This window comes from Pangasianodon hypophthalmus, chromosome 6, assembly GCF_027358585.1.
Source record: "Pangasianodon hypophthalmus isolate fPanHyp1 chromosome 6, fPanHyp1.pri, whole genome shotgun sequence".
NCBI classification, from domain to species: Eukaryota; Metazoa; Chordata; class Actinopteri; order Siluriformes; family Pangasiidae; genus Pangasianodon; species Pangasianodon hypophthalmus.
Window position 1 is genome coordinate 11,361,004 of NC_069715.1, and position 27,119 is coordinate 11,388,122.

At 39.5% G+C, this 27,119-nt stretch overlaps 2 protein-coding genes across 4 annotated transcripts; both read right to left on the reverse strand.

Moving 5' to 3' along the window:
- Window positions 1-212: 212 nt before the first annotated feature.
- Window positions 213-9,801, reverse strand: trabd (TraB domain containing). Of its 3 annotated transcripts, XM_053234835.1 has the most exons (11): window positions 9,013-9,690; window positions 8,732-8,897; window positions 8,542-8,599; window positions 7,167-7,224; window positions 6,855-7,021; window positions 4,919-5,059; window positions 4,717-4,827; window positions 4,403-4,542; window positions 3,984-4,156; window positions 2,650-2,746; window positions 213-2,564 (listed from the first exon to the last, which is right to left on the reverse strand). In XM_053234835.1, exons 3-11 carry the CDS (start codon window positions 8,563-8,565, stop codon window positions 2,396-2,398), a joined length of 1,080 nt encoding a protein of 359 aa, XP_053090810.1. In that variant the 5' UTR covers window positions 8,566-8,599; window positions 8,732-8,897; window positions 9,013-9,690; the 3' UTR covers window positions 213-2,395. The 3 variants fall into 3 exon arrangements, with proteins under 3 accessions (XP_053090810.1, XP_053090808.1, XP_053090809.1); XM_053234833.1 differs by lacking the exons at window positions 8,732-8,897; window positions 9,013-9,690 and adding an exon at window positions 9,715-9,801; XM_053234834.1 differs by having other exon boundaries at window positions 8,732-9,690.
- An 842-nt stretch (window positions 9,802-10,643) lies between these two features.
- panx2 (pannexin 2) lies at window positions 10,644-26,712 on the reverse strand. Its single transcript, XM_026927075.3, has 6 exons — window positions 26,173-26,712; window positions 21,857-22,390; window positions 18,654-19,765; window positions 18,038-18,170; window positions 16,700-16,888; window positions 10,644-15,609 (listed from the first exon to the last, which is right to left on the reverse strand). Exons 2-6 carry the CDS (start codon window positions 22,083-22,085, stop codon window positions 15,314-15,316), a joined length of 1,959 nt encoding a protein of 652 aa, XP_026782876.1. The 5' UTR covers window positions 22,086-22,390; window positions 26,173-26,712; the 3' UTR covers window positions 10,644-15,313.
- Window positions 26,713-27,119: the final 407 nt, after the last annotated feature.

Genomic DNA, 27,119 nt, shown 5'->3' on the forward strand with positions numbered 1-27,119 from the left:
CTACAATGGGTTGGCACCCCATCAAGGGTGTCACCTGCCTTGTGCCCTGAGTCCCCTGTTTAGGATAAGCAGTACAGAGAATAGATGGATGGATAGTCAAGACCGGAGCTCTAACATTGGACTGATTTTTTTACTCCTTGAGCACCACAGTACTTAGCCAAGTCCCCTCCTGAACTCTAGGAGAAGAATGGAAGAAACAGGAAACAGAAACACATAGTTAAAAACTTATTTTATTGGGGGATTTGGTCATAAAGTTCTGTTCTGTTGTTTTGGTTGGGCACTGGGCTTATTAATACAGTGAACACTGGTAATGAATAGAATGAAACACATTAAACCACAGACATTTGCTGCACATTATTTGCTTCTCTAAAAGGGATTCAAATTGGAGTTTCAAGTACTGGAGGCAGTTTGAAATAAAATCAAATAAAAGTTAACTTTCAGCACAGTTGAGGGTAACATTGCTTTTTTTAAAATATTGATTTGTTTAGATCTGTGGTGAATTATGTTCTAATACTGCTACATGAATGATACAAAAGTACATTAAATAAAGCAGAGAATGATAATAGCCAAGTTTGAAATTATTTTAAGAGTTTATAATCTTCAGCTAGATGAAGACATTTAATTGTCAGTCTTTTTTCTACTATTCAGTACCTTATATACGTATTCATCCCCCTTGAACTCAATAACCCACGTTTGTCTTATCATCAGGAGATTGTGAGTTTGAATCCTGCCGTCGATATACTCATCCATGGCCGGAAGCCACAGGAGCAACACTGGCCATGCTCTTTCACCCTTGTCAATCACAGTGATGCTAGCCAATCATGGGCATCAGTGATGTGTTATATGTGGAAGAGGGCCGAAAGCCCTAGTGTGTTACGCTGCCCTGTGATGCAGCATGAGCAGCAGTTCAAAAATATGCAGTGGCTGGCTTCACTTGTCTCGGAGGAAGCACGTGTTAGTCTTCACCATCTGTTGTATGATAGGGAGAGCTGGCTGGGTAGTGCGAATTGACAGATGACCAAATTGTGAAAATCAAATGGTAAAATCTCAACTATGCTCATTTCGATTTTTGGTTGGTTTCAAAATACGGAAATGTTCAAGGGGGGTGAATTTGGCATAACGAGTGATACTGGTTACTTGTCAAATGTTTATCCTGCGAATCAGGCAATACAAAAGGCTCAAGCTGAAGACTGTAATCAAGACTATCCATTAAACAGGTCATTTAAGAGTAAATACCACACATTTATTATGATCTGATGGAAAGTGATCAAATCGATCTGGTCAGCTTGTGTTTGTTAGCCCTTTTTCAAGTAACGTGATGGGAGGCACTTGTCAGATGACCTGAACATAGCTTCATCTCAAGCTAGAACACCACCTGCACACTTGTCTTTCATTTAACCCCACACTGTAAGGAGTACTACAGGTACCGCAGACATAGTGCTTCAGTAGTCTCAGCCTCAGACGCTCTGCCCACAGAGGTCTAGCTTGTGAGACTAGTCCTTCAGTAATGTTGGCATGCTTTATCACCTCTGCAAGATGCATTTTCCCATGAAAATAGAAACAGACCAAGTATAAAAAGGGCAGTTTCTCTGAATTGTGATTACTGTGTCTGTGACAATTATTTGCATAACCTATAGGAAATTATGCTCCCCCAGACCAAACATTCTCCTACATTTAAAGAAAAAGCATTTACACCAGATGCATAAACATTGAAGTCTTCTCTCACTTCATGTAGAACTTTCAAACCTTTTTTAAAAAAGCAAATCATGCTTTGGTACAAATCATATTACAGTATGAAATTTGCGTATTTACTGTTACTAAATAAAATTAATACGTTTAATTATGCAATGGTATGAACGGTAGAATTGGAAAATGTCCTGCATCACTTATGTGCTTACTTCAGCAGTGACATGTTACTCATAATTAAGTGAAACTGTAGATCATGGTGGTTTTGTGTTGCATATTCAACATATGGTATCTGCTACCTAAATGGAGACATGTAGATAGACTAGACATCTCCAAGGCATTCAGTAATTTCACACTTTTGTCTTTCCATATTATAATTTAAAATGTAGGAACAAAATCCAAAGGGAGTAGACATGCTATACTGAAACAGTTCTGTCATATATTAAAGTGTAAGAAAATCAGAAAACAGAGAAAGAGAACAGGAAGTACTGTCCGAGTTTTGGCAGTACGGCCCCATGTTTGCAGGAGCGCAGAATTAAGAGAGGGGAGATTACTGAGGGCTGCTCCAAGGTCCCCCATTCCAAAATCCCAGTTTTGTTTCGAGAGTATGAGCCACATCACACCCTCTTATCTGCCCCATCTCTCATCTTAAGGCAATTGGTGTTTAGCGTAATATACTGTTTATTTAAGTCTCTGTTGAAGATCTAGGTCAGACAGGAGGCGGTCGTATATTCTCCAGCGATAGGACAGCAGGCAGGGAGAGAAACGCCCTCCCCACACACCCTCCAACACGGTAACAGGCATATCCCAGAACACCAAGCAAGGCCCCTTTCAACACAGTATGCAACACCCAGCCAAATCGAGATGGTGGCGCCACACTGCGGGAAAGATATCACGTGAGACAAGTGATAATAAAATGCAGAAAGCATGGAACAGATTTGATAGAACTAAAAACATACACACCTCATGATCTCATGAATATTAAGCTCTTTGTCCCAGTTTTTCTCAATTCCAGGAACATGGCCCATTCCAACCACTCCCACCACCACAGCAGGCACTTCTGTGGAAATACACAGCAGGTACAAGGTACTCTGTAACACACGTTTCATTAAACAGCTCTTAAAAAAAGAAAAAGCCAGACCTATAACACACACTATGTACATTCTGAAACACAATAAAGTATTATCTGGTGTTTGTCCCACACAAATGAACAAATATACAAATGACAACCGCATTAAGATTATTGCTATTAGCGAAGATCATTATTTGCTCTGATCAAAAATTTATTACAAAATAGTCTTGTAATTACTGTCGTGAATTCAGTTCATTCCCTAAGCATGGTTGTCAACGTGGGGTCTCAGTGATTCATTTAATCTTAAATTTTGTTGCAGTGGTAGGAATCACAACCCCCCATCATCAAAGTTAAATTTACTATTGTGTTCTTATAGTTATTAACAGACTGGTTACTTGAATTGCATGAGTTTAATCCAAATCTCAATAATTCGAGAACAGTAAAGCTGTAAATTATATCACTTTGAATCTAAAGACTTTTGGTGCATCTCAAACAGCTCCCTAGTTCAGAAGTCAGGGCACTGATCAGGGAGTCGGCCATTTTAAGGGCTGTCTCAATCGCAAAATCCTTCCAGTGCACTGGAACGTTCGCTCCCAAAAAATCCCACAATGCACCGCAAAAACCAGGGAGCATCGATGCTCACTATGTTCCCTTACTGGAAATGATGTCATATTTTCTGAAGCCTCTCAGCTTGATAAAAATGGTAGATGAACTCTCAGCCAACTTAGCTTGTTATCCTTGTTGTAGCTCTCAAATGAATATTTACCTTGGAGTTTTTTTAACTTTATTTGATGTTCTGTATACGGTTTGTTTGAGTCTAACGACTTTTAGGTTTTAAGTGATTTAAAAACTAGCTACTCTTCGATCCTGCTTGAAGTACCATGACAGTGTGATTGAGCTAACAAATTTATATGACATATAATGTTTTACATTTACATTTTACAACGTGAATACGTAATCATGTCTCCGGAGATCGAGTCATCAGTGTAACAATGTGTAGTGTACCAGGGTCCTTACCAGTGCCCGAACTTGTGTACACGATATACTGATTCACAACCTAGGGAGCTAAAGAGCTGATTGAGACGCACCCAATTTTTTAATTATAAAAATGTCCTCTGTGAGTGGAAAGCTCAGAAACGGAACTGCTCTATGGCTTTTGTTTTATCAGTTACTTTGATCCCTGCCCTAAGTCCTACAGCCATGTGATGGCAGGTGCAATACTCACTCTGGCCATTAGGTGGTGCCTCAACACAGCGAGCAGCCTGTCTGAGTGTGTGGGTGAGGTAGATGTCTCGCTCTGCAACAATGGTGCGGTGCAATGCGGGAAACTCGCCAATCATCTCTGACATTGTCTGTTCCAGCAGATCCTTCTGTTTGCACTTTTCTACATCCTCTTTACTGACAAGCACACAAACGTACACACCTCACACACTGACTTCAAATGCCTTGGCATAGAAACTTTGACAGGAAAGGGCATTCAAGGTGCAGAACATTACAGTGTGGAGCAAGCTTAGAGCATAATTTTCATAAACCAAATGTCATTCACTTAAGAAAAATACAGAGAAACTCATATTATTCACAAATAAAGATATTTAACAATGGACTGTCTATATGAAGGCAGGAAACCTGGAAACCTGCAGGTACCTGATGGGGTCAGACAGGAAGCACAAGCCCCAGGCAAGCCGAGCTTTCTGCCACAAGCTCAGAGCAGCAATGGCACGTTTGAACGTCACTGGGATTGGCCTGTCCCCGAGGTGAAACTTACAGAAAGGGACTTTACCTGCCTGCGAGAGAGGAAAAGATTTTTTTGCTGTGATTTGAGTGCCAGATTGCAACCTTATAAACAAACAAAATCAGACAGCATACAATATTAAAAAAACACCATCTGCTGTCTCATCATCAGAATCAGGAACTTGTGTGAATGAGAGATGACTGTGTAGGAGCGTGTCTATGCCAACCTCTTTGAACGCTTCTCTAAACTCTCCTCCAGGCGCCATGCCCAGCTGCTCAGTGATGTGAGCAGAGACTTTTAGCAGCAGGATCTGCATGAGGCCTGACATCATGCCATTCTGATGAAGCAAAACAGAGCAAAGAGGGAAAGATTGCGAATGAGGGACATGTTATGATTCACAGGACAACACAGTCTGTTGTATAGCTCACCTGTTTGATAGCCTGCTGGACCTTCTCCAGGTTGATGTCCTTGGCCTCCTTGAGCAGCGTTTTTTCGTCCATCTTTAACATGGACACTCTGTACTGGCACAGCTCCACCACCACCACGTCCGGCTGCACTGCACGGATTGTCTGCAATAAATAAACAAGAACACAAATGAATAAATGTGTCACGGAGTAGGCTACATTTTGTTGTTTTGAACCCTTCTGAAAACCTGTGGTCTGAATTAAAATCCACATGCACAAACCTAAGAATATAAATGGGCTTAAAATGTTCTGCATGGATGAGTGAACCAAGATCTCTCTAGAAGTATCTTCCACCTAATGTTACACGTTATATTTTTATTCATTGTATGAACTCACTCGAAAAACATTGCTACAATGTGATAGTCTATGCTCTACAGCAAGAGACGTTTCTTCCCTTTTCCCTGCAGCGGGCCTAAGGCTGTGACTGTCATGGGGGACAGAGAAAATATTGCTGAGAACTGGTTTTAAAAAAAAAAGAAAAAAAAGAAAGGAGCCGTGTCCCTGTGCCAATCTGAGGCGCAGTGGCTGTAAACATTTCCTCAACATGACAACGTCGTAATAGACAAATTTGGTGGTGAGAAATTCAGCATAGCTGAAAACTACTGAGTCACAGCTGAGTCTGTTTAGATTCACCGGAAGGTGTGGTGTATTTTGAATGCCTCGGGCAGTTACGGAAATCAGACAAGCCCTTCTAAACCCCCCTTCCCTGACTTCCTGTTTCAAAAAGAAATAAGTCAACATACAGAATCATATCACGGCTCTCAAGCTATTTCAACAGGATTCACTAATAATGATGAAGTCCTGCTATTTTCAGTGATTCAGTGTGTGCTCAGCATGGCTCACCAATAAGAGTCGACTCTATTGACTCCCAAAGTGCTATTTAAAAAAAAAACAAACAGATATAATTGTTGGTCTATACCTACTGAATGTTTAAATTGTGCAAACTTTCTCTACCTTGTGATAATCAAAATAGCATTATACAGTACTTTGCATTGAGTTTGTTAGAAATTCTATTTAAATAAATGTAGAAACAACAAGGTGCTACATATCTGCAGTGACAAGCACAGTAAGTCTTGCTTTAGTAATATTACTGCGCCTGCCATGTCTGCATATAACTTTCATAAACGTATAGAAAGTAAAGAAGCCTCTTGTCCGTTCAACCTGATACTCAGCTCCCTAAAACACTACAAAACATTATTTTAACAAGCAGCAGTTGCAGTCAGACTCTCATGTTGTGGTCTAAAACACACATTATCATTCTCACGACACCTGGCTCTATAGCTTTACACTGTGCCAAACAACTCCAATATCGATCAGTTTCACTGGATGCTTGTTGATCAAGGTTGCACTGTGTGTGATTATTAGCATCATGAATCATGATTAACGGGATTGTTGCAGCAGCATTTGTTCTCATCAAAAGTTTGTAACATTTTTTAAACACTAAATGGTATTCTTTTTATATGGTAATAAACCAGCATGTATTCAAACTGCCTTAATGAAAAGCACTATTTTTTTGTAGTCACAGTTCTCTGTAAAAACTAATTAAACTGATTATTACTCTTTTACTGATTTATAATGTCTATTGTTTCAATAACAAACAAGAAACTAGTAGACTGGCTGCAGTCCAGTTTCTTAGTAATGTGCTCCAGTGTAGTGCTCATATAATAAAAGTGTAATAATCTATATTCAATTAAACGCTAACTACTAAAAAGCAATATACATTACTTAAAAAATTATATATATATATATATATATATATATATATATATATATATATATATATATATATATATATAAAAGAACATTACACTTTGCCTGATAAGACAGTTAGCAACGAGTTACGCTTAGAGCAGACTAGATCAGTCTTTATTCACTCTTCGAGTGGCTTTAAGACCCTCACCGTAGTTACATCTTTCTTGCTGCTGTCGCTGAAGTGAGCCGTGCCCACCAGATAGACCACACTGCCCTCTGGCGTAGTGAGCCTTGTCACAGTGTCGGGCAGGTCAGGGTTGGTCTGTCTCCGCTGAGCCCGCATCTGCCACAGCACCTCAACTGCCTCCATGTCCGCTACAGAGAGAGAGAGAGAGAGAGAGAGAGAGAGAGAATCAGTACATGCACCAGTAGTCAGATATTCCTTGTGTATTTGGCCTAGACAAGTGCTTTGCAAAGTACGTTGTAAACTTAGCTATTTAGTAAAATAGCAAAAACTCACAGAGTTCAAGTGAATAGCGTTGCTGTGCGTCATCCTCTGATATACCAACAGATTCCTCCTATATAAAAAAGAACAAAAATATTAATAAAAACAACAGGAAAATTATAACTTATTAAAATGGGCTTAAGCCCATTAAGTGTTACAACATTACAGCATTCCTAAATACATGATGTAACTAAGGTTTATTTATCAATTTATTAAATGAGGATTTATTTGACATTCTATATCACAGGCCTTAAGTTGTCTTTTTAATTATAAACCATCAACAGCACTACACAACATGGACAAAGCACTAAATAGTGCTGTACTGTGGTAGTCTGAGAACTGCAGTGTAGAGCCAATGCATAAAAACAAATGTGATGAGATAGGGAATCACCTCACTTTTTTGTGAAAGTCGGCATCAAAAAATACGTATAAGAATGTAAACCTGTAAATATTGAGGCGACACACAAAAACTATTTTGGTTGGTGTATCTGTCATGGTTCCTTCAAGACTACAGGAAAGGCTTTAACAGAACAGTGAAAATTATACAGTGCTGTTCTGAGTTAAATGTTACAAAGTTGTGGAGTTGTGTGCATCGGGACTGGAATCCGTGGGACCGGGTGGATTTTACTTTCACAAGGGCAGGAGCAGGCAGTCTGATAAAGAAAGGACACGTTTATTAACAGGCTCACTAGACAAAGTAAGGCCACGTTTAGTAACACAGAAGTGTACTGGACAATACTGGTTGCCTGTGTGGTGCAGCATGTTGTCCATCCATCCATTCTCTACACCGTTTATCCTACACAGGGTCGCGGTGTAGCCTGGAGCTGATCCCAGGGGACTCGGGGCACAAGGCGGGGGACACCCTGGACAGGGTGCCAACCCATCACAGGGCACAATCGCACACACACTCACACTACAAACAATTTTTGGAAATGCCAATTAGCCTACAACACATGTCTTTGGACTTGGGGAGGAAACCAGAGTACCCGGAGGAAACCCCCGAACCCCCGGGGAGAACATGCAAATTCCATGCACGCAGGGCAGAGGCGAGATTCGAACCCCCAACCCCCAACAGGTTGATCAAAAAAACCTGAGGACAACTCTACTGTAGTTCCAAGATTTGTGAATGGTCTCCAAAAAAAAAAAAAAAAAAAAAAAAACAGTATCCAGATGCACTTCAAGTGGTGTTATTATTCAAGTTGGGTGAGTCACGTGATTCTACCCCTTTAGGAGAAAATTCTAGCAGGTGTGTCAGTTAATGTGGCACAATAAGGGACACTAAGACATAGTGTAATAGACATATATTAAGCAAAACAAGTCTATGGACGTCTCATCTCTGTCCCATACAGAAACCAGTTACAGACAGGATTTCCAGTCTCTCCAGTCTTACCTCTGAATTATTGTCCTGGTCCATGGGGCGACGTCAAGTACAACTAATCCTCAGTTATCTTAAAAAAAAAAAAACAAAAAAAAAACGTCAACAAGTTACAACGCATGTCTCAATCATATCCTCATGAAGATTAGCAGAGCAACAGAGAGCAGGAACAGTGTACAGCTAGCAGGGTCTATAATAAACCTACCATCTGGAGCCCAGGACCACGTAAGCGTTTTGCCATGGCTAAATTCCAAATCACTTCCTATTGGTGTTAAGGTGCACTAGCTAGTGTGCAAGAGGTAGTATGTCATGCACTATGTAGTACAATTATCAAGGGAGGATTAGAGGCATTTGAGACCCATGGTTGACTTCTGTATGAGAAAGACAGTTCATCTCGGTAACACATTAAACTCGGCTCCATAATCAGCAACAGCGAGTTTATTCTTACAGTAAATACCCAAAATGTCTAGTTTAACATCCATTCACCTGTTCCAGCTTGTATTAAAATTCAGCAGCTTGTATTTCGTTGTTAGCTAACATCAGCCAGAAGCAGTCTGTCAAATTGCATTGGAACAGTGAAGCTGAGAATTAACTTAGCTAGTTAACACAACTTTGACATTTTCTGAACACCTTTTCAGGCAAACATATGTGAAAACAAGACCAGAATAGATATTTTAGCCAATATTTGGCTACCTATCTATTCATTAGATTGCGTACTCAGAAACAAGAGCCCATTAGCTTGAGCTAACTAACTAGGCTAGCTAGATAGCATTTGTGTGAAGCAAGCTAACTTGTTGTGATTTCACTAACAGTTCAGCGCCCTTCACATCACTTGCACTTCTTGGTTATTTTTTGGGGGGTATTTACACGTGATTATGATTCTGCTTTATTATTGTCAGCATGCTGTTCAGCCCAAACACTTTTCAGGAGATAATCCAACTAGCGTGCTGACTTAGCAGCTGTGGCTAGCGAGGAGACTGAGCCAACTCTGTTCTGGGAAAGGGCTAGCTCTCCAGCCCAGCTACCCGACTTCAGCTCAATCAGACCACCCCAGAGTTTACACAAAGTTTCTCACATCGCCTAATTCAGTAATTATAAGATCAAGCATAAGGAAGTATTAACAATAAACAGCAAAGCTTGACAATAACGTGAATAAACCCACAACAAAGAAGAAAAGACTAAACTTACGACAGACAGGTCTCAGGTTCCGCCCCTTCAGTGATTTCTGGGTATTGTAGTGTTCATAAGTCAGAGTTACAGAATGATTTAGTGGAGAACCTTAACAAAACTTTGATCTGAAAACATCTAAAAGTTATAAATAAGTCCAAGTAACACCCAGTAAGCCACTGTGAGCATATTAACCTGTAAATACCTGTAAAAACCTGTATGTACAGTATATACACACACACATACTGTATATATGGGTGTGTGTGTGTGTGTGTGTGTGTGTGTGTATATATATATATATATATATATATATATATATATATATATATATTTTAGCAGGTCTCTGTTTGATAACAACTGCCAACACACCCATGTTTTACAGAACAGTGAAAATTGTGTACTTTGTAGGTAGGAAGTTGTTGTTGTTGCCATTTTGACTTATTCCTGACCCTGATTCTTTCACACTTCTCTATCCAAATACTTTTTACTCTTACAGTTACACTCCCTCACTTTCAGTAACCATTGTATCCTGGTCAGTGTAGCAGTGGATCCAGAGCATATCCTGGGAACACTGGGTATAAGGTGGCAATACACCATGGATGGGATGGCAGTCCATCGCAGAGCAACATGCACACACACACACACACACACACACACATTCATTCATACCAAGTGGCAATTTAGCATAGCCTCTCCACCTACTGGCATGTTTTTGGGAGGTGGGTGGAAACAGGAGGAAACTCAGACAGACTCGGGGAAAACTTGCACAGAAACTCAGCACAGACAGTCACCCACTGTCTGCTCCAATTACACTGAAGTTTAAACAAACACATTATCGCACAGTAGTTTAGAGGTGTGCATTGGGACTACGACAGGACACGACTCATGCATTGGTGCAGCAGTGGTGGTTCATGATCTACTGTTAACCAGTCCTGCCATAAAATACCTTTATTACAATTCCATGGAAAATGGTTAAATAGGGTAGTAATGGGGCAAAATTACACTTTATCTTAGCTGACTTTCTTTTTCTCCTCCTGCAGTAAACCCTCTACTTCCTTGGCAGTTACCTGAATATCCCCGAGCTCAGAGTATAGCTAACTGGCTAGCAGCTTTCAAACAGAAAGGGTAAAATGCATGACCTTGACTGATTAGTCCTGTTTCTCACCATAGCAGCTGGTAAAGTGTGATTAAACAAATGAAAGTTCATTTGATGTTTGTGGAGATTAAATATGGAACCATAATGATGAGTTGAACAATCATTATAGTGCAATTACTGCACACAACTATGTCATTTGACACATATAATCAGCTACACTGTTGGTGTGTTATGTTAACCACCCTCAAATAAGCATTTGGAACTGTCATGAAATATATCAAGGAGTTCAAATCCAAAATCCACCCCCTTGCTACACCTCTGCCCAGGACCCAACAAAAAAAATTCATGAGAGCGTGCGGTTTTTATTGTCACGTGAGTGGGTGCGGCCACGTTCGTTAACATAGGAGCGTATTGAACACGGCCGGATGCTCTGTGCCCCACATTTATCATTTTCATTCATTTTTTGGTAAAGGGTATAATCTCTCATACAGCCCCAGAGGTTATGTAAAGTTTGTTGTACTGATAACAAATCCTGTAATTCAATAATTACAAAGTTGGAATAATTACAAAGATGGAATAATTAACAATAAACCGAAAAATCATTTGCAATAGTGTGTATAAACCCATAACAACGGAAAAATGACTGGTTCTATCCATTCCTAGAATGAGGTCTGGGTATTGTAATGTTCATACATTATTACCCAAGCCATTGTGATGTGTGGCATAATGAACATTTTAACCTTACCTTTAATGTGGTGTTGTTGTTGTCTAGAGATTCATTACTACACCACTTTTTCTGCTGTTATAGATTGTTGTTAAGTATTCATGTTGCATTTCATTTTTAACATTTTGGATTTTTTTTGTAAGTACATTGTAAAATATTGGTGCAAGATTTATATATTGTTGCATGATATGTACCAATGTTATGATCAGTACAATTGGACCTCCTCACATTGTGTTATAATTTTTTATATGCCTGGTTTGATTGAGTCATACGTCTAAGTAATTTAATTTGAAGGCAGCAAATAGTCCAAATAAGTCATTACTCAATCACAAAAAAATACATCAGCTGTGATTGAGAAGGTGTAGGTGAAACAGATGTGAGAAATGAAAGCGAACAAGACTGATTATTTACTTTGCCATGTTTTTTTCTCCTAAAATGCCTTTCAATGAGAAACTAAAAGTAGATAGATTAAGCACACATTGTCCAAAGTACAAATTAAACAAAAGGACAGACAACATGCATGTGTGTGTGTGTGCATGTGTGTAAAATGATTTGCCCCCCCATCATTCTTATTATGCCAAAGATGAGAGCTCAGAATATAATGTATTGTATGCACTAATAGTTTCATTGTCAAGCTTTTGACTCTCCCATCTCACTGGATATGTGCCACTAAAATAAGATCCATGTTTACACTATACAATGCTGCAGTCTTTGTTGGTTAGGCCTATGAGAAACAATCAATAGTCAGTCATGCTTTGTTAATTTTTATTTTCTTTAAAAGTGTTAACTCTGTGACTACATAGCTACATTCACTTCTCATTGATATACTATCCCATCAATTTTCAATAATCTGACCCAAGTAATCTCTATTTACGCTAATCTAATTAGTGTAGGTAGAGAAGAGGTACCATGGACCTGTCTGCAAAACAACAATCAAACCGATTTAAACTACAGTTTATAATGTAAATGCAGTTTGGTGTGTCTGTGGGCTTAAATTTAATACAGTAATGAGCAGACATGTACAAGACAATCTAGGTGGTATTTATCCATCATATATCTGATTAATGTAACTGAATATGATCAACATATCATGCAGCATACATTTCATTTGAAATTGGTTTTGCTTCTAATATTACCAGCTTAAAAACTGGCAACCTACTTGATCAACAGCAAAACTGAGTTTCTCTAGGATCTATAGGTGCAATATGAGGATATGATGATGCCACATTCAAGTCAGACTTCACCTACTAAAAGTCAGGTCCAGTCAGGTCCATAAATAATTGGACATTGACAAATTTATTATTTTAGCTGTCTAACACAGTAAATTGGAGATGTAATTAAATAATGTGAGATTAAAGTGTATACTTTCAGCTTTAATTTGGGGGTATTTACATACAAATCAGGTGAACGGTGTAGGAATTACAGCACTTTTTATGTGGCACCCCCCACCCTTTTTAAGTGACCAAAGGTAATTGGACAATTGGTTAGCTGTGGTGGATGACAGAAGAATTATTTCTCTGGTGAAGAAAAGCCCTTCACAACACATCAAGAACACCCTCCAGGAGGTAGGGGTATCTGTGTCAAAGTCAACAATCAAAAGAAGTCTTCACCAGAGTAAATACAGAGGGTTTACCATCAGATACATACTATTGCTGCAAAAACAGGAAGACCAGATTAGAGTTGTCAAAAACATCTTAAAAAGCCCATACAGTTCTGGAACAATATCCTTTGGACAGATGAGACAAAGATCAACTTGTACCAGAATGATGGAAGAGAAGAATATGAAGAATGGCTGCCAGGTGTACTGGTTTCCTTGTACTTATTGATAATGTGACTGCTGACAAAAGCAGCAGGATGAACTCTGAAGTGTATAGGGTGATAATATCTGCTCAGATTCAGCCTAATGCTTCAAAACCCATTGGACGGTGCTTAACACTGCAGATGGACAATGACTTGAAGCGCACTTTGAAGAAGAAAGGCAAAGAAGTGGAATGTCAATTGAATCCAACTGAATCCAACTGAGCATGCATTTCACTTTCTGAAGGCAAAACCCACAGGAACAAGCAAGAACTGAAGAAACACCATGTCTGGTGATGTATGTGAGTTCCAGACCTCAGGCAGTCATTGACTGCAAAGGATGTGTAACCAAGTATTCAGAAAATGACAGTTTAATTTATGATTATGTTAATTTATCCAAATAATTTTGGTCCCTTAAAAAAAGCGAGGGGATGCATATAAAAAGTGCTGCAATTCCTACACAGTTCATCTGATTTTCGTGTAAATATCCGCTAATTAAAACCGAAAGTTTGCAATTTAAGCTCATATTCATCTTTAATCTGAACTCCTATATACTGTTGTAGACAGCTAAAATAACAATAACTTGACCAATGTCCAAATATTTATGGACCTGACTATATATCATTGACAGTACTAAGAGACTAATATGTCTCACTCATCAGTGTGCTTGATGATAATTCCAATATTTCTTTGTTGGATAAATATTTAACACAAAGAGTGTGCTGAGTGTCCATGGATTGACTGCTCATGAAGGACTGGCAGCTTGATTTTCAGATATCTTTGATTACCTATACTAAGTACAACATTTTAACATTATATGAAGTCTTACATTTTTCAGACAACATTCAAACAGTTAATAGGAATAGAATAAAAGTGTCTCTGTGCATTTTGGTACTACTGAGGTCTTGCCAGAGTTGCAATTAAAATGTTGCACTGGCCTTGTGGAAATGTTAGAGCGAGGTGTAATTGGTAATTACAGATGTGCTTTATAATGTAGTGGCTTATGAAAAAATGATGAGTATTTTGTATTTCGTTTCAATACATATATTGGCTGTGTGTCTGGGGAAGAGGTGAATCAATGGATTTCGAATGCGTCAACGCGGCATTTGTCTGTAAAGGTAACGGCCTTCTTAATGAAAGGTCAGCTGGTGCTTCTGCTGGAGAGGCTGCAGTTTTCCAGTACAACTCCAGGCTTTTTCGTTAATGGCCAAATATTTAAATTACTATATTAGATTACATAAAGATGCTGGATTTGCTGTTGTGTCTTATGATATGTAATAGTACCCAGTTCCCAAAATGAATTCATTTGGTGATACTCACAATTTGGACCTGAATTTATGAACCATACTATGGCAAACACCAGTCGTCCTTGGGTTGAAGAATCACATGATTTAAATAATGTGACATATCTATATGTTCTGTATATACAGTGCGGATATTTTAAATATGCATATTATTGCAAAAAGGATTGTGTGCATTTGCATAATTGAAGGATAACTAGACTATATTGCATTGGATACCTGCTGAAATCCACAGAACAATATATCAATAGGATAAAATCATTTGGAAAGTTGTGTTTGATGTAAGACGTGTACACTGAGGTGTATAAAGCACAACATATTTCTTTTAAATTTTTTTATGTTAATTGATGTACCCAGTCCTTAGCTTTGGAATGCCACAGGAAAACATTCCATTCAAGTGAGCACCAGTGTTTCAGGGAAATGACCTCTTACTGTTGAGTGATATGTTTCATTATAACTGGTTGTGTACTTGCAAAGAAAGATGTTTTCTAAATACCTGTATGTGCAATCAATTCATTGTCCCTCTCCCTGGTGGACAGTACAAATCTCTGACCTCACTGTTTCCACCTAAAGCACAGTAGGTGATACAGTGTGGTTGCTGCTCCATGTGAGGTGGTTATAAACAATTTACCCTTCTATGGCTTGGTGCTAAGGTCAAACGATGAGAGGTGTGAATATGTGCTTGTCTTTTTGTGCGTGTCTTCAGCATTCTCCAGCAGCGATGAGCTCGCCAGGTCTTTCCACCAGTTTGTCCCTGTGGCCTTGCTCCTCCTCCTCCTCATAGAGAGTGTGGTGGATGCTGAGCAGAGGATGTGAAGGGTTACAGCTGTAGGATGCAGGCTGACTCACAGGCTCTGGGTTTGTTTTGAGAGGCTCATTGGTTTTGGGTGATTCAGAAGGAGGCAAACTAGCTGTTCCTCCATTCATATAAGAGGTGGAGGACAGGGTCACGGTGGAAAATGCACTGGTGGTGGATTGAGGAGGAGGGTCATTCTTTTCTAAAGGGTTTAAGAAGAGAGTGAAGCCAGAACAACAACAAAAAATGATTAACATAGCTTTATATATACACAACCCTAGTCCTAAGCTATTACAGCAAGTCCTGTCACTGCATTTTTTTTATTAACAACCACCATTGACAGACTTAAAATCAAAGGTTCATCTAATGTCTAATGAATAGAATGTTAGATGAGTGGATTTTGTAACCCTGATGCTAAGCACTCTTACACAACAGTGCTGTTGAATGCTCAAATGCTAATTGTCAGAAGGTATTGATTAACTTTCTATAACAGCAACTCTGACTATACTTCCATGTGCAAGGTTTATAATAATGCACTTGTTCAAATTCTGTTGTATGGTGGACGCTTCACATAGATTAAGCTGCAATTTTCTGTCTTATGAATTTCGAGAGAGAGAGAGAGAGAGAGAGAGAATAACAGTTCAATAACATTCCATATCTATAAACAAATCAAAAAGTATGATGTGTCATTTTTTACTGAATAAAAAAACTGTAATCATTGGCGAATTTCTGTGGTATAAGAGGAATAAAACACTTCGGGGCATTCTATACATTTTCACGAAAATGTCTCCATGCATAGGGGAAATGAACACTTTTTAGCAAAATGCCTTCCAAAATTTTTCATACTTAGTTTTTATTATATATTTTTTTCAGATAGTGTTTAAGAATGCCTTTGACAAAAGAAGAACGTATTGAAATCATTCTCATGGCTGGATCGGGAAGCTGTCGCAAAGCTGCGATGGAATTTAACAGGAAACATGGCAAGAACATCCCACACGACACTGTTGCCAAACTTATTAACAAATTCAAAAAGACTGGAAGTGTTGCGGACCAACCGAGAAGTGGACGTCCACAAACATCCACTGACGAAGGCACAACCGACATGGTGCTGGCGTACATAGTCCCTTATGTACAGAGACTTTTGGGACACCCTGTATTATTGGAAAATAATTAACTTCAGGGCTGATTAGGGGTTCGAGACATTTCATGTTGAGCAGCACCCCGTTTATTATTTTCTTATAACAGCAGGCCTTATCGTGTTTTATTCCTTACATAATAAAGAACAGAATTACCAGTGAGTGCTGAGGAGACATGGACTACAGTGTGAGTGCCCTCTATGTACGTAGTGTCCAGAGGATGGTCAGCAGCTGGGGGCTGTGGATTATTCATTTCTGATTTAGGCTTCTGGATGGTCGACATGTACGGATGGACATCCAGGGAGAAATTACGAGTGTGCTTTTTCTCTGTCCCGTTGTTGGTTTCTGTAGTTTTCAAGAGTCATGGCAAACAAGATCAAATCAGTTCAGTTATCTAATACACTTTGAGAAAAATAGGTCACATCTAGAACTCTTAAGGGATCTAGGTTCTATGTAGAACCCTACAACAGTGTTTCCCTATCAGAAAAATAGTCAGATCTAGAAAGGTATAACCCTACAACAGAGTGTTTCCTTGTCCTATACCTCAATCCAACTAACAATTTCCAATCCAACTTGGCAAAATGTGTTCTTAATGTCATGAGAAATGTTCTAGGAATGTTTGATTAAAAAGCATTCCAATGTTCAAGTATTCTGAATTTTTTAAATAGAATGTTTTAGTTGAAAGAATGTTCATTCAAACCATTCAAAATGGTGCAGAACATTGCAGGAACATCATTTTAGAAACAGTCTAACCTTCTTAGAAACTTTTGAATACTTACTGAACATAATGTCATCTGTTAGCTTTGAAAACTAGTAAGCTAATAATGTTTAACTACTGAAAGGACAATTGAGAAAGCTCTTCTAGTGTTCTCTAGTGGCCTGAGAAATCCCTTTACATGGTGAAATGCTGAGATTTTCTACTATACATCATTCTAAATACTCCAGCGCATCCTGAACTGAAATATGATTCACTTTTTCTTTCTTTTTTTTTTTTTTTACATGTGTCTCCATCACAAGTAAATCTGATTACCCAAAGTTAAAAAGGGAGAAAACTGCACTGTGATCTTTGCAGGAAGATAGTCTATGCAAGATTAAAAGATTCAAACATTTCCACATTCTTTCGATGAAACATTGCTAGAAGTTGAGATTTCAATGTTTGCTATAGGAGAAAACCAACTTTTCAGGGGAAAAAAAGATAGTTAACCTTTTTGGCTGTTCTTTTTCCAGAATTCAGCCAAAGCAACATACAGTGGGTTCTCCCAGGCTGCCACACACATATATTAAACACAATATCACATTAAAACAGCAATCAGAAACTGGTAAACATGTAAACAGTCATACTATGCACTTTGTTTTGAAGGTCTGCATTGCAGGAGTAGAAACTGGTCAACTGTCACGTGTCTTTCTTTTGGGTTTTATCTTTAAAAAAAATTTAAAACATTCATTATTATAATCATTCTACTGTCTGGTGTTATCTAATTGTTTGTGATGTACCTTTAGGAGGATGCTGTGTGCTCTTGGTGTCCAGTAGAGGAGCAATGATGGTATCTGCTACAGTCTTTCTCCGCAAAGGTTTAGGTTTTTCTGCTTTGATGCTGTTCTCCAACCGGGTCAAAGTTAGAGGTTCCTGGATAATCATTCAAACAAAAATTAATTTTACTTTAAATATTGAACTGGAATATTCAGAAGACATTTTACTGATAATAGTCAAGGTATATGGATACAGGTTCAGAATGTTAAAGTAGTTAATACAGTGAGACCTGGACAAAAAAACATATTCTAGCCTGATTTTTGACTAAGCTTATGCATTGTAACGAGTAACCTTTCCGCTAAAGTATGTCTGATAAATACTGCACTGGATTCTTAGCGCAAAAATGCTTAAAATTTAGCTTGCATTAAACAGGAGCATTACCATTGAAATAATATCTGCATAATACTGAGGTGATGTAATCTGTTTGTCCTTTTAATAGAACAGGTCAGAACAACATAATTAGTTTTTTAGATGTATCCAGTGTAACACATGCAATAGCGTCTTCTTGGTTGCATAATTAAAGCATTTTTGGTGAGTGGAATGCATTGGCAAGGTATAAACAGAATCATTTTAGCTTACTTTAAATGGCTGGGGCAGAGGGTTAGATGTAGGGATCCACTTGATCTTTTTCCGTGGTCTTTTGATAACTGTCTCTACACCCATTTCTCCAACTCCCAGTACAGAAGGATCCATGCTGGGGTCAACTGTCTGATTTCCAGAGTCTCTAACAGTCGGTGTGGCATCATGGTTGGACTGAGCTAAAGCAGCCAATAATTGTCGCACCACATTGTCATACATAAGGTCACTCTCATTGGTGATGAAGTCCAGTCTGTTCAGAGACTTGATGTGGTCCCTGTTTTCATTACAGAACATGGCCAGGATGTTAATATCGCAAAACTGAGACTTCTGCCAACGCCGCCGTGTCTTGATGCCGACTTTGTGCAACTTGTCGAATACAAAGTTGGATTTGCGCACCACAAACAGATGCAGTAGATTAACTAAAATGATGAGGTTCACGGTGCAGAGCAGTGCAATGTCTACAGCAGCCATAATGCGCTGGAGCTGCACAGCTGGCAGCTTGCAGTTCACACTGAGGCGCAACTCAGGGATGCTGCTGATGTCAGGTGGCTCACCCAGCATGCATGTGAACTCGTTTTGCCGCTGCCGAGCATAGTATGTACTCAGGTAGGTGATGGGAATGGAACTGAGACAGATGATGGCTAAATGCCTGGCTAGATAAAGCTTGGCTAAAAAGTTACTTTGCCCTCGCCGCTCTAGATATTTTTCAAAAAGATTCTGCTCGGGGCTCTTCTCCTTCTCTGCATTCTCAATGATCTCCCGCCGCTCACGCTCGCTGATCCCAGGCCCTTTGGACTGAATCTGCTTCTCAATCTTGGGTGCTCTGCCCTCAGCTGCACGGTGGTAGCAGTTGTCAATCTCTTGGAGGAGGAAGTTGAGTTCAGAGGTAAGGCGTGTGGACGCAAGGAACTCCCAGCCTAGGGCTGGAATATACATAATACCAGCAAATGCTAGCAGAGCATAGGGCAGAAACTTATGCTCAAACAGAGAGGGTCGGAGTTCAGGATCAACCCCAGGAATAGCATCACGTAACTCTGTCCAGCAGTAACCTCTGGCATAGAGGGCCTGGTCACGTGTGAAATTGTGTGGGGTGTAACAGTATATTGACTCCTCTGAAACAGAATCATATGAGAAAAGGGCATTAGAAGCAGCTTTTATGAATGTATCCTTTTACAAAAGATTTGTATGCCACAGTTGACAAACATGTCCTAACAGAATTATCCTGTGCCTGAGAACCGTCTTCCTGAGAATCCTCTTCCTGAGAATCAGTTTCATGTAGTTAAATTGTGCTGCAGTTAATCTGACAGCAGAGGAGGCAATCCTGCCATTAGGAATGCTAGCAATTCTGATGTAACAGATGTGAAATGATTTGTACATTAGCAATGAAACATTATTTCCTGCAGGTACGCGTGTAGACGGCACATGGTTCCAGTATAGTCTTTACCTGCCATTTTACTCCACTGTTGTATATTTTAAATGAAGAAATAAACTTGCAGATACCTACACACCAGATACCCATTATCATAAATTCATAACATTTCAATCTTCCCAATTGTAGGAGCCATCTTATCCTATTACTAAGGTCTATTCAGATTATTTCGTAATCTATCCCGAGTCCCATTATCTTCTTCTCGTGCCTCTGTGCTACCTCACAGCAGGTTTCTACTGCTATGCAGTCAGACTGACTCAGCATTTAGCTTCAAGTCCCCATTTCTGTGCTCTTCCTCACACCCTTTACACACTCTCTTGCTCCCACTCTCTTACCCTCCCCATTTTTTAATCTCTTCGCTGATTTCTAACACTCAAAAATCAGCACTGCGCACTTAACCCCTCCAATGCTGGCCAGCAGGTGCCGATTCCGGTGAATAGAAGTGTGATTAAAATTGCATAATTTTAAAATGCCATATTTAATTTAGGGACATAGAACATTTATCAAACTGAGGGATTAATTTGGTGTAAGCATGTAAAAACTTATTTCAATTTGGCCTGAAAGAAGTACATTATATGTATGCAGTTCAGTATGCACAAGGGGTGTAACACAATGACACTATCTGTGTCTGTATCTGTATCTATCTCCAAGTAAGGAAGAACATGCACAAATTACACAACATGTACATGCTACACAACTTGCACAGATTGCACTACCTACTGAGCAACACTGGACTTATCAAAACTTTTCAAACTGGCATGTCTTGTATGTCTTCTCGTGTACAGTTTTTCTATATTTTCTACAATTATATCTTATTGTGTACTACCACATGAGCATACCTTGTGTTACAGCCTGCTTGTACAGTCTGCAACAAAGAAGACAGGTAGTTCCAAGCTAAGTTGGTATGCTCGTCTGTAATGAAAGCAGCACCTTGTCTTCTCTATCCATGTACGTCCGTTATTGTCCTTGTATTGTATTTTTTGCACACTACTACTGCCTTACATGGCCTATTCTGTGTACTAGATATGTGTATGTTTACTGTATGTCTCCGTCTACCTCATGATGTGTTGCACAGACTATACTCTTTGTAACTCTTTGTACGTGACAAATAATGTTTGAATCTTGAGTCTTGAATATCTGTATCTGTATTTGGATTTAAACCTGAAGTCCCATGGCCTAAACCAGAAGGATTTTAGCTAGAAATGCCAGCACTCTCCGAATGGTCTGTGAATTCTGGCTCTGACACTTCCCCAATCTCAGCTACATTACTCAAGTTCATAATTGGTCTCAACTAAAGATGTGCACATGACTTTTTATTTTTTAAAATCCCTCTCGCACAGTTATTATTTTGGTGTGTACTTGCCTGCGATATTTTCTAATGCATGAAGTTGGTTCTACTTCCCACAAAAATAAACAAACTCCTAGCCTAATTTAAACCACCGTGACCCTGACCAGGCACTTATTAAGGACCTGGTAAATGCATCACTAAGTGCATTCCCCTTCATGTTTAATGTATGTGGTCCTTTGTTGTACTGTCAGCTTCATATCTGACCGCTCACTCACACTCGCATGAAAGAAAAACCTCCATGACTGTTTTGGTGCGTGTGGCGGCATCCCAGTCCACCTCTGTATCTGTATTTGAAAACACTATCTGTTCATTCTGAATAATATATTCATATTCAGTTACATCCCTGCAGTAATCAAGACTGACATCACCTATAAATGAACTACATTTCATTGAGATTTGCAGATAACCCGAACTCAGAGCACCAACCTGCAAAGTTCCGTGTAAAGACCAGAGTGACTAATAAGATGGGGATGATGACCGTTCCTATGGTGACAACTCGGTCAAAGGGCAGCTCCAGTTTGAGCTGCACCATGAGTCCAGCTAGTGCACCACCCTTCTCATCCTGCGTGGAACCAGGCAGGATCAACTCCTTCAGCTTCTCCCCTGCAAGCAGAGCGGTGGCCATGTCTAAGTTCTGTTCAAAAAGGTTCTGCATCCGGCACCTGGAGTCCAGCCACAGCTAAATCCACGATGCACCTGGTCTAACAGTTGACCAGTTCACCCTCAAACCTGCCACCTTATTGACTAAAGGTTCTTGTCCATCACAGTCTACAGGGTGATGTTATATGAGGGCTGTATGTTATTGGATGAAGATGGACACAGTCACAGCAGAACCATTGCTACTGGTCAGATATCCTGCTCCTGATGCATGTTCAATGCTGTGCTTAATCCATGTAGAATGACATAATATCCAGTGTGAATTCGTGTTAAGTTTGCTTATAGGCCTTCCTCACATTACACCTGTAAAAGAAACACAGATCAAATGGTAAAAGATCATAAAAGGAAAATTTGTCCTTTATCTTATAAGAATGACAGAAGAAAGATATTACTCTAGTGGAGTGTACTTGTGTGTGTCCAGAGATTATAAAATTGGATGTTCATGGGAAAAATGATCTCCCTATTGCAAACTCTAAATCTCTTTTTATTGTTTATTCAGTAGTTCATCTTCAGTTACTGCTTTATCCTGGTCGCAGTGGATCCAGAGCCTGTCCTAGGAAAACTGGGGATGGAAGTGGGACTACACTTTGGATGGGACGCCAGTCCATCACAGGGCACCAAGCACACACATATTCGCAATGTATGGCCAATTTAGAGTAGCCAATCCATCTACTGGCATGCTTTGGGGAGGTGACAGGAAGGTGGAAACACCATATAGACAGCAACCTGAGCTCAGGATTGAACTAGGGACCCTGGAGCTGTGAGCCGGCAACACTACCCGCACCATGTTATCTTTTAGCGAGTGCTAAAATCATAAAGCATAAAGTCATTTTTAAAATTCTTTTGTGCTGAAAATCACTTTAGCTTGCTTTGTGTCTATGGATCAATAAAACATCTCTTATGCTCTGGGGGGAAAAGCAGGAAAATGTCACAAAACTCCTTTATGATTCTCTGCACCTCATGTATGTCATCTTCAGTAACTTGGTCAGGGTCATGGCTGGAATAAACCCTGGATGGGATCCCAGTCCATCACAGGACACCATGCACACACACATCCATACACATTATTCACATCTAGGGACAATTTATAGTAGCAAATCCAACATGTTTTTGGGAGGTAGAAGGAAACTGAAGAACCCAGAGAAGACCAACACAGACATGGCAAAACATACAAAACTATACACACACTTTAACCTGAACTCAGAATCGAATCAGTTACCCTGGAGCTGTGAGGCAGCAACACTACCCACTGTGAGCACCTAATCTCCTTCCTGTAATTTTAGGTCTGTACTTTTAGGTCTCTTCCTTGTGGGTTACATAGTCGGAGATGCAGATATCATATGAATGCATGTTATAAGCAGTCATCTTACAGGTTATATAGGTTATATAGATGCCACTTGTGAATGTCACAACTACAGCAACTCTCCCCCTGTGTCCTGTCTTCCTCTTTTCTCCTTTTTTGACACAGATTTGATAATACTGTGCTGAGCCTTCTTCATTTTCAAGTAATTTTTCTCATGGTACATATGGCGCTACTCTGATGATGGGCAACAGCTTAATGGTTATCAGTGGTGTACAGTAGTCTAATGAAGTAGAAATAAGTATGTTTTAAATATATTTTCTTTCATGTTTATTTATATATAAACTTTTATTTCACTACATGTTCAAAAAACACAAATGGTTACTTTTCCTAGATAAATCTTCCCAACCTCCTTGTTATATACTGAAACATTAAGCCTTTTATGCTGGCCCATTCTCATTTTTCAACTACCTGTAAATTCTAATGAACTTTCACCATTATTTCTCAGCTTTATAATCACCGGAACGACTCTTCAGCTGTGTGACTCCTAAGGTTCATCTTGAAAAGCTGACTCAAAGAACTGCACCTTTCACCAGCAAGCATCTTTTCACTTTTTACCTCTTCTATAGGGCTGTTTGATTGATTGATCCAGAAATTTAGGAGTTTCTTAATTCCAAATTCCCAATGACTAGAATCAGAGACTTGACTCTTGATGATTGTGGTAAATTTAATGAAATGGTTATTCCTGTTTTTCTTCTTAATCTCTCACCCCATTTCAAATAACTGTAACAGATGAGGAATACATTGTGGCTATATTTCAACAGATAAACTTTAGGTAGTTTTCCAAGAACATAGTTGGTGAAACATTGTTATACGCTGACAAATTACATTAGTGCCTGAGCTAACTAGCTTCTTATCACTAGCACAGGTATGCAGTGCTGTCAGGTTAGCTTGTGTCAGCTAGATGTCTACTTTTAACTATTTATTATTTAAAAGTGCAGGTATGTGATTGAAATTTGTTAAAACTATATGAACACTTTAGTTTTCAAATTACATAAAGGCTAATAATAAATACTTTAAGTTATACTGTACTACTAGTTAAACTTAACTTACTTTAGTAATTTTTTAAAAATATTTTACTTCAGTCATTTCCCAGTAAGGTGTATTTACTCTTACTCAGATATGACTACTGTAGCCTATCAGCACTTTCTTACATCCATAGACCCATTTCCTTGTTCCTGGTAAAATGCTTTGTGAAAAACATAATTGTCATATTCATTTATTAGTTTATTATTTATATATCTCAGAAATCTACAGGTTTTTCTTAATTTTTTGTAGTTTGTCCTGCAAAAACCTGATTTAATTGTATTACAGTGGATGGTAACACTAACCTTCATTAACCTGCACTTCATGACAACCTGTAGTGAACCACATAGTGTAAAAAATATAAATAAAAATAAAGACATAAAAAAATGTATGTCTTTTAATACACAAGCAGTATGACTATGTCAGACGCAAAACACTCTTTAATAATATGTTACTTTAATGTTACTGAAGAGTGCTTGTGTGGGTAATTTCTTCAGAGAGCATACCATTGGGTGGCCAAGGGTAAAGTGAACTCCCTACTGCAAACCCTAAATCACTGTTCACTGTTTATTCATTCACCTTCAGGAAACGCCTTGTCCTGCAGGATCACAGTGGATCCGGGGCCTTTCAGGGGATCACTGGGTGCAAGGCGGGATGTGATCCATCAGAGCACCATGCATGCAAACACCTAGGAGCAACTTAAAATAGACAATCCACCTATACTGGCATGTTTTGGGGGGTGGGAGGAAACCGGAAAACCCAGAGGAAACTTACATGAACCCGGGGCGAACATGTGAAACGCGACACAGACGGTAACCTGAGCTCAGAATTGAACCAGGAACCCTGGAGCTGTGAGACCACCACAACACCACCACCTTTTATCTGTCTATCTTCTAAATCTAAATCATTTCTGAGTGATGCTTGTTCTTTATACTTACACATCTGAACTTATTGTAAATCAGAGGTTGCATGCCACACACACACACACACACACAACATTAGGGAGCGCATTGCTGTGTTTCTAAAAATGTTTTAGTATTACCAAAGAAACCTCTCTAGAACTACTGGACCGGATTCCTGGTCTGGTTTTGTCACTTGGCCATGGTAGACTTAGAAACTCTTTATCACAATATTAGAGTCAATTTCAGTCACAGAAGTTTTAGTTCTGTTCATTTCGGCTGATCATAGACATTAGTATAGCGTTATTGAGCGTAATAGGCTTATAAGCGCTCATATTTGTGAAGTTAAAGATGTGTTGTTCAAGCAATGCAATGCTGTCCTGCTAGAACATACAGTACACTTTCCTCATATGAAAGCCAGGAGTTGGAAGGAGAATGCTGAGCAGATAGCGCGTGACGCTTAACAGGAGCTGTCCAGATGCTGGTGCTGAAGCGGAGCGCATGGTCCTGAGGATTTAGCGCGTGCTGATGTCCGGATGTTGCAGCCTAAGACACGGTGTAGTTTAGGACGTTGTGTCATATGCATGATATTAAGAGTCAACTCGAAAGCGGATTAAGCTGTAGGCTAGACCTCTCACCTCTATAATAATGTCACCTCCATGCCCCGGTGCTCTGCGTCTACCTGACCTCTCAGCAACAAATAACGCCACGTAGATAACACACACAAGTACAGATCTAAAACCGAGGATGTCATGTGTGTGTATGTGTGTATGTGTGTGTGTGTGTGTGTTTTTACTTACCAGTACTGAGCATCCTCGGGGAGTCAAGAGTTAATCTGCAGTGCGGGTGAGCGGTTATAGCGTGTATCCGGGCACCGCTTTGTTCCGCCTTCTCCCGCCAGTCTTTCACTCTTCCTCTCTGCTGCTCATTTCTTCTCATCCTCACCAACTGGAAGGAGAGTCGGCAGGCTCGCGCATTTGGATTGTGTCCTTCTCACACAGCCAGCTTACCTGAGTTCACCAAAAAGCGCTCGGTGACCTTCAGCAATGACACTCCAAACATTTGGCGTGTGTTGGCTCGAGCTCGACTCATTACAGGTTGCAGCCTATATTACAGCATATACGACAATTCCACATACTACAATAGCTACGCTGGAAAATCTCGCAAATATACCTACACTTACAAATACTGCTGATTCAGACTAGCCTGATAGTCTGCCTAGTTTATGGGGAAGCTCAATTTAAAAAAATAAAAAAATACCCCGATAGTAATTTTATGGATATCCTCTGATTTGTAGATATATTCCTGCTAGGAGGGAGTTCATTTGTCCCTAGACAAACGGTTTCTATCTCGATAATGTCACCCCCCCCCTCCCCTTCCCCCCACCTCCCAAACCAGTTTGTACCGGTTAGGGCGACGCGTATTACGCCTGCTTCCAAATTTAGACGCCACTACACAGCTGCAGCAGCTGGATTTCGCTTTGAAGTAACCACGTGCATCACCGCCACGGCTTTTCAGCAGCGACAATGAAAATATAGGTTATGATCAGCATAATACATGGATAATACATGCAGTTGGTTCTTAAGGCAAGACACTACAGATGAATAGGCTTATTTAAAAAAAAAAAAAAAAAAAAAAAACCACAATAGATAGGCTATCACAATCAGTCTTTGCCAGTTGATTGTTCATATTCTTACAAGTAGGCTATTTTTTCCTTTTTTTTTTTTTTTGGAAAATGTCTTAAATG

Coding starts and splice junctions, on each gene's coding strand:
- panx2 (XM_026927075.3), bottom strand. CDS start 22,085: ATGCAGAACCTTTTTGAACAGAACTTAGACATGGCCACCGCTCTGCTT. Junction 19,766..21,856: donor CTTTACACGGAACTTTGCAG/GTTGGTGCTCTG, acceptor ATTCTGTTTCAG/AGGAGTCAATATACTGTTAC. Junction 18,171..18,653: donor CTCTGCCCCAGCCATTTAAA/GTAAGCTAAAAT, acceptor ATGATTATCCAG/GAACCTCTAACTTTGACCCG.
- trabd (XM_053234833.1), bottom strand. CDS start 8,565: ATGGACCAGGACAATAATTCAGAG. Junction 2,747..3,983: donor GGCACCACCTAATGGCCAGA/GTGAGTATTGCA, acceptor GTATTTCCACAG/AAGTGCCTGCTGTGGTGGTG. Junction 2,565..2,649: donor AATATTCATGAGATCATGAG/GTGTGTATGTTT, acceptor TCTTTCCCGCAG/TGTGGCGCCACCATCTCGAT.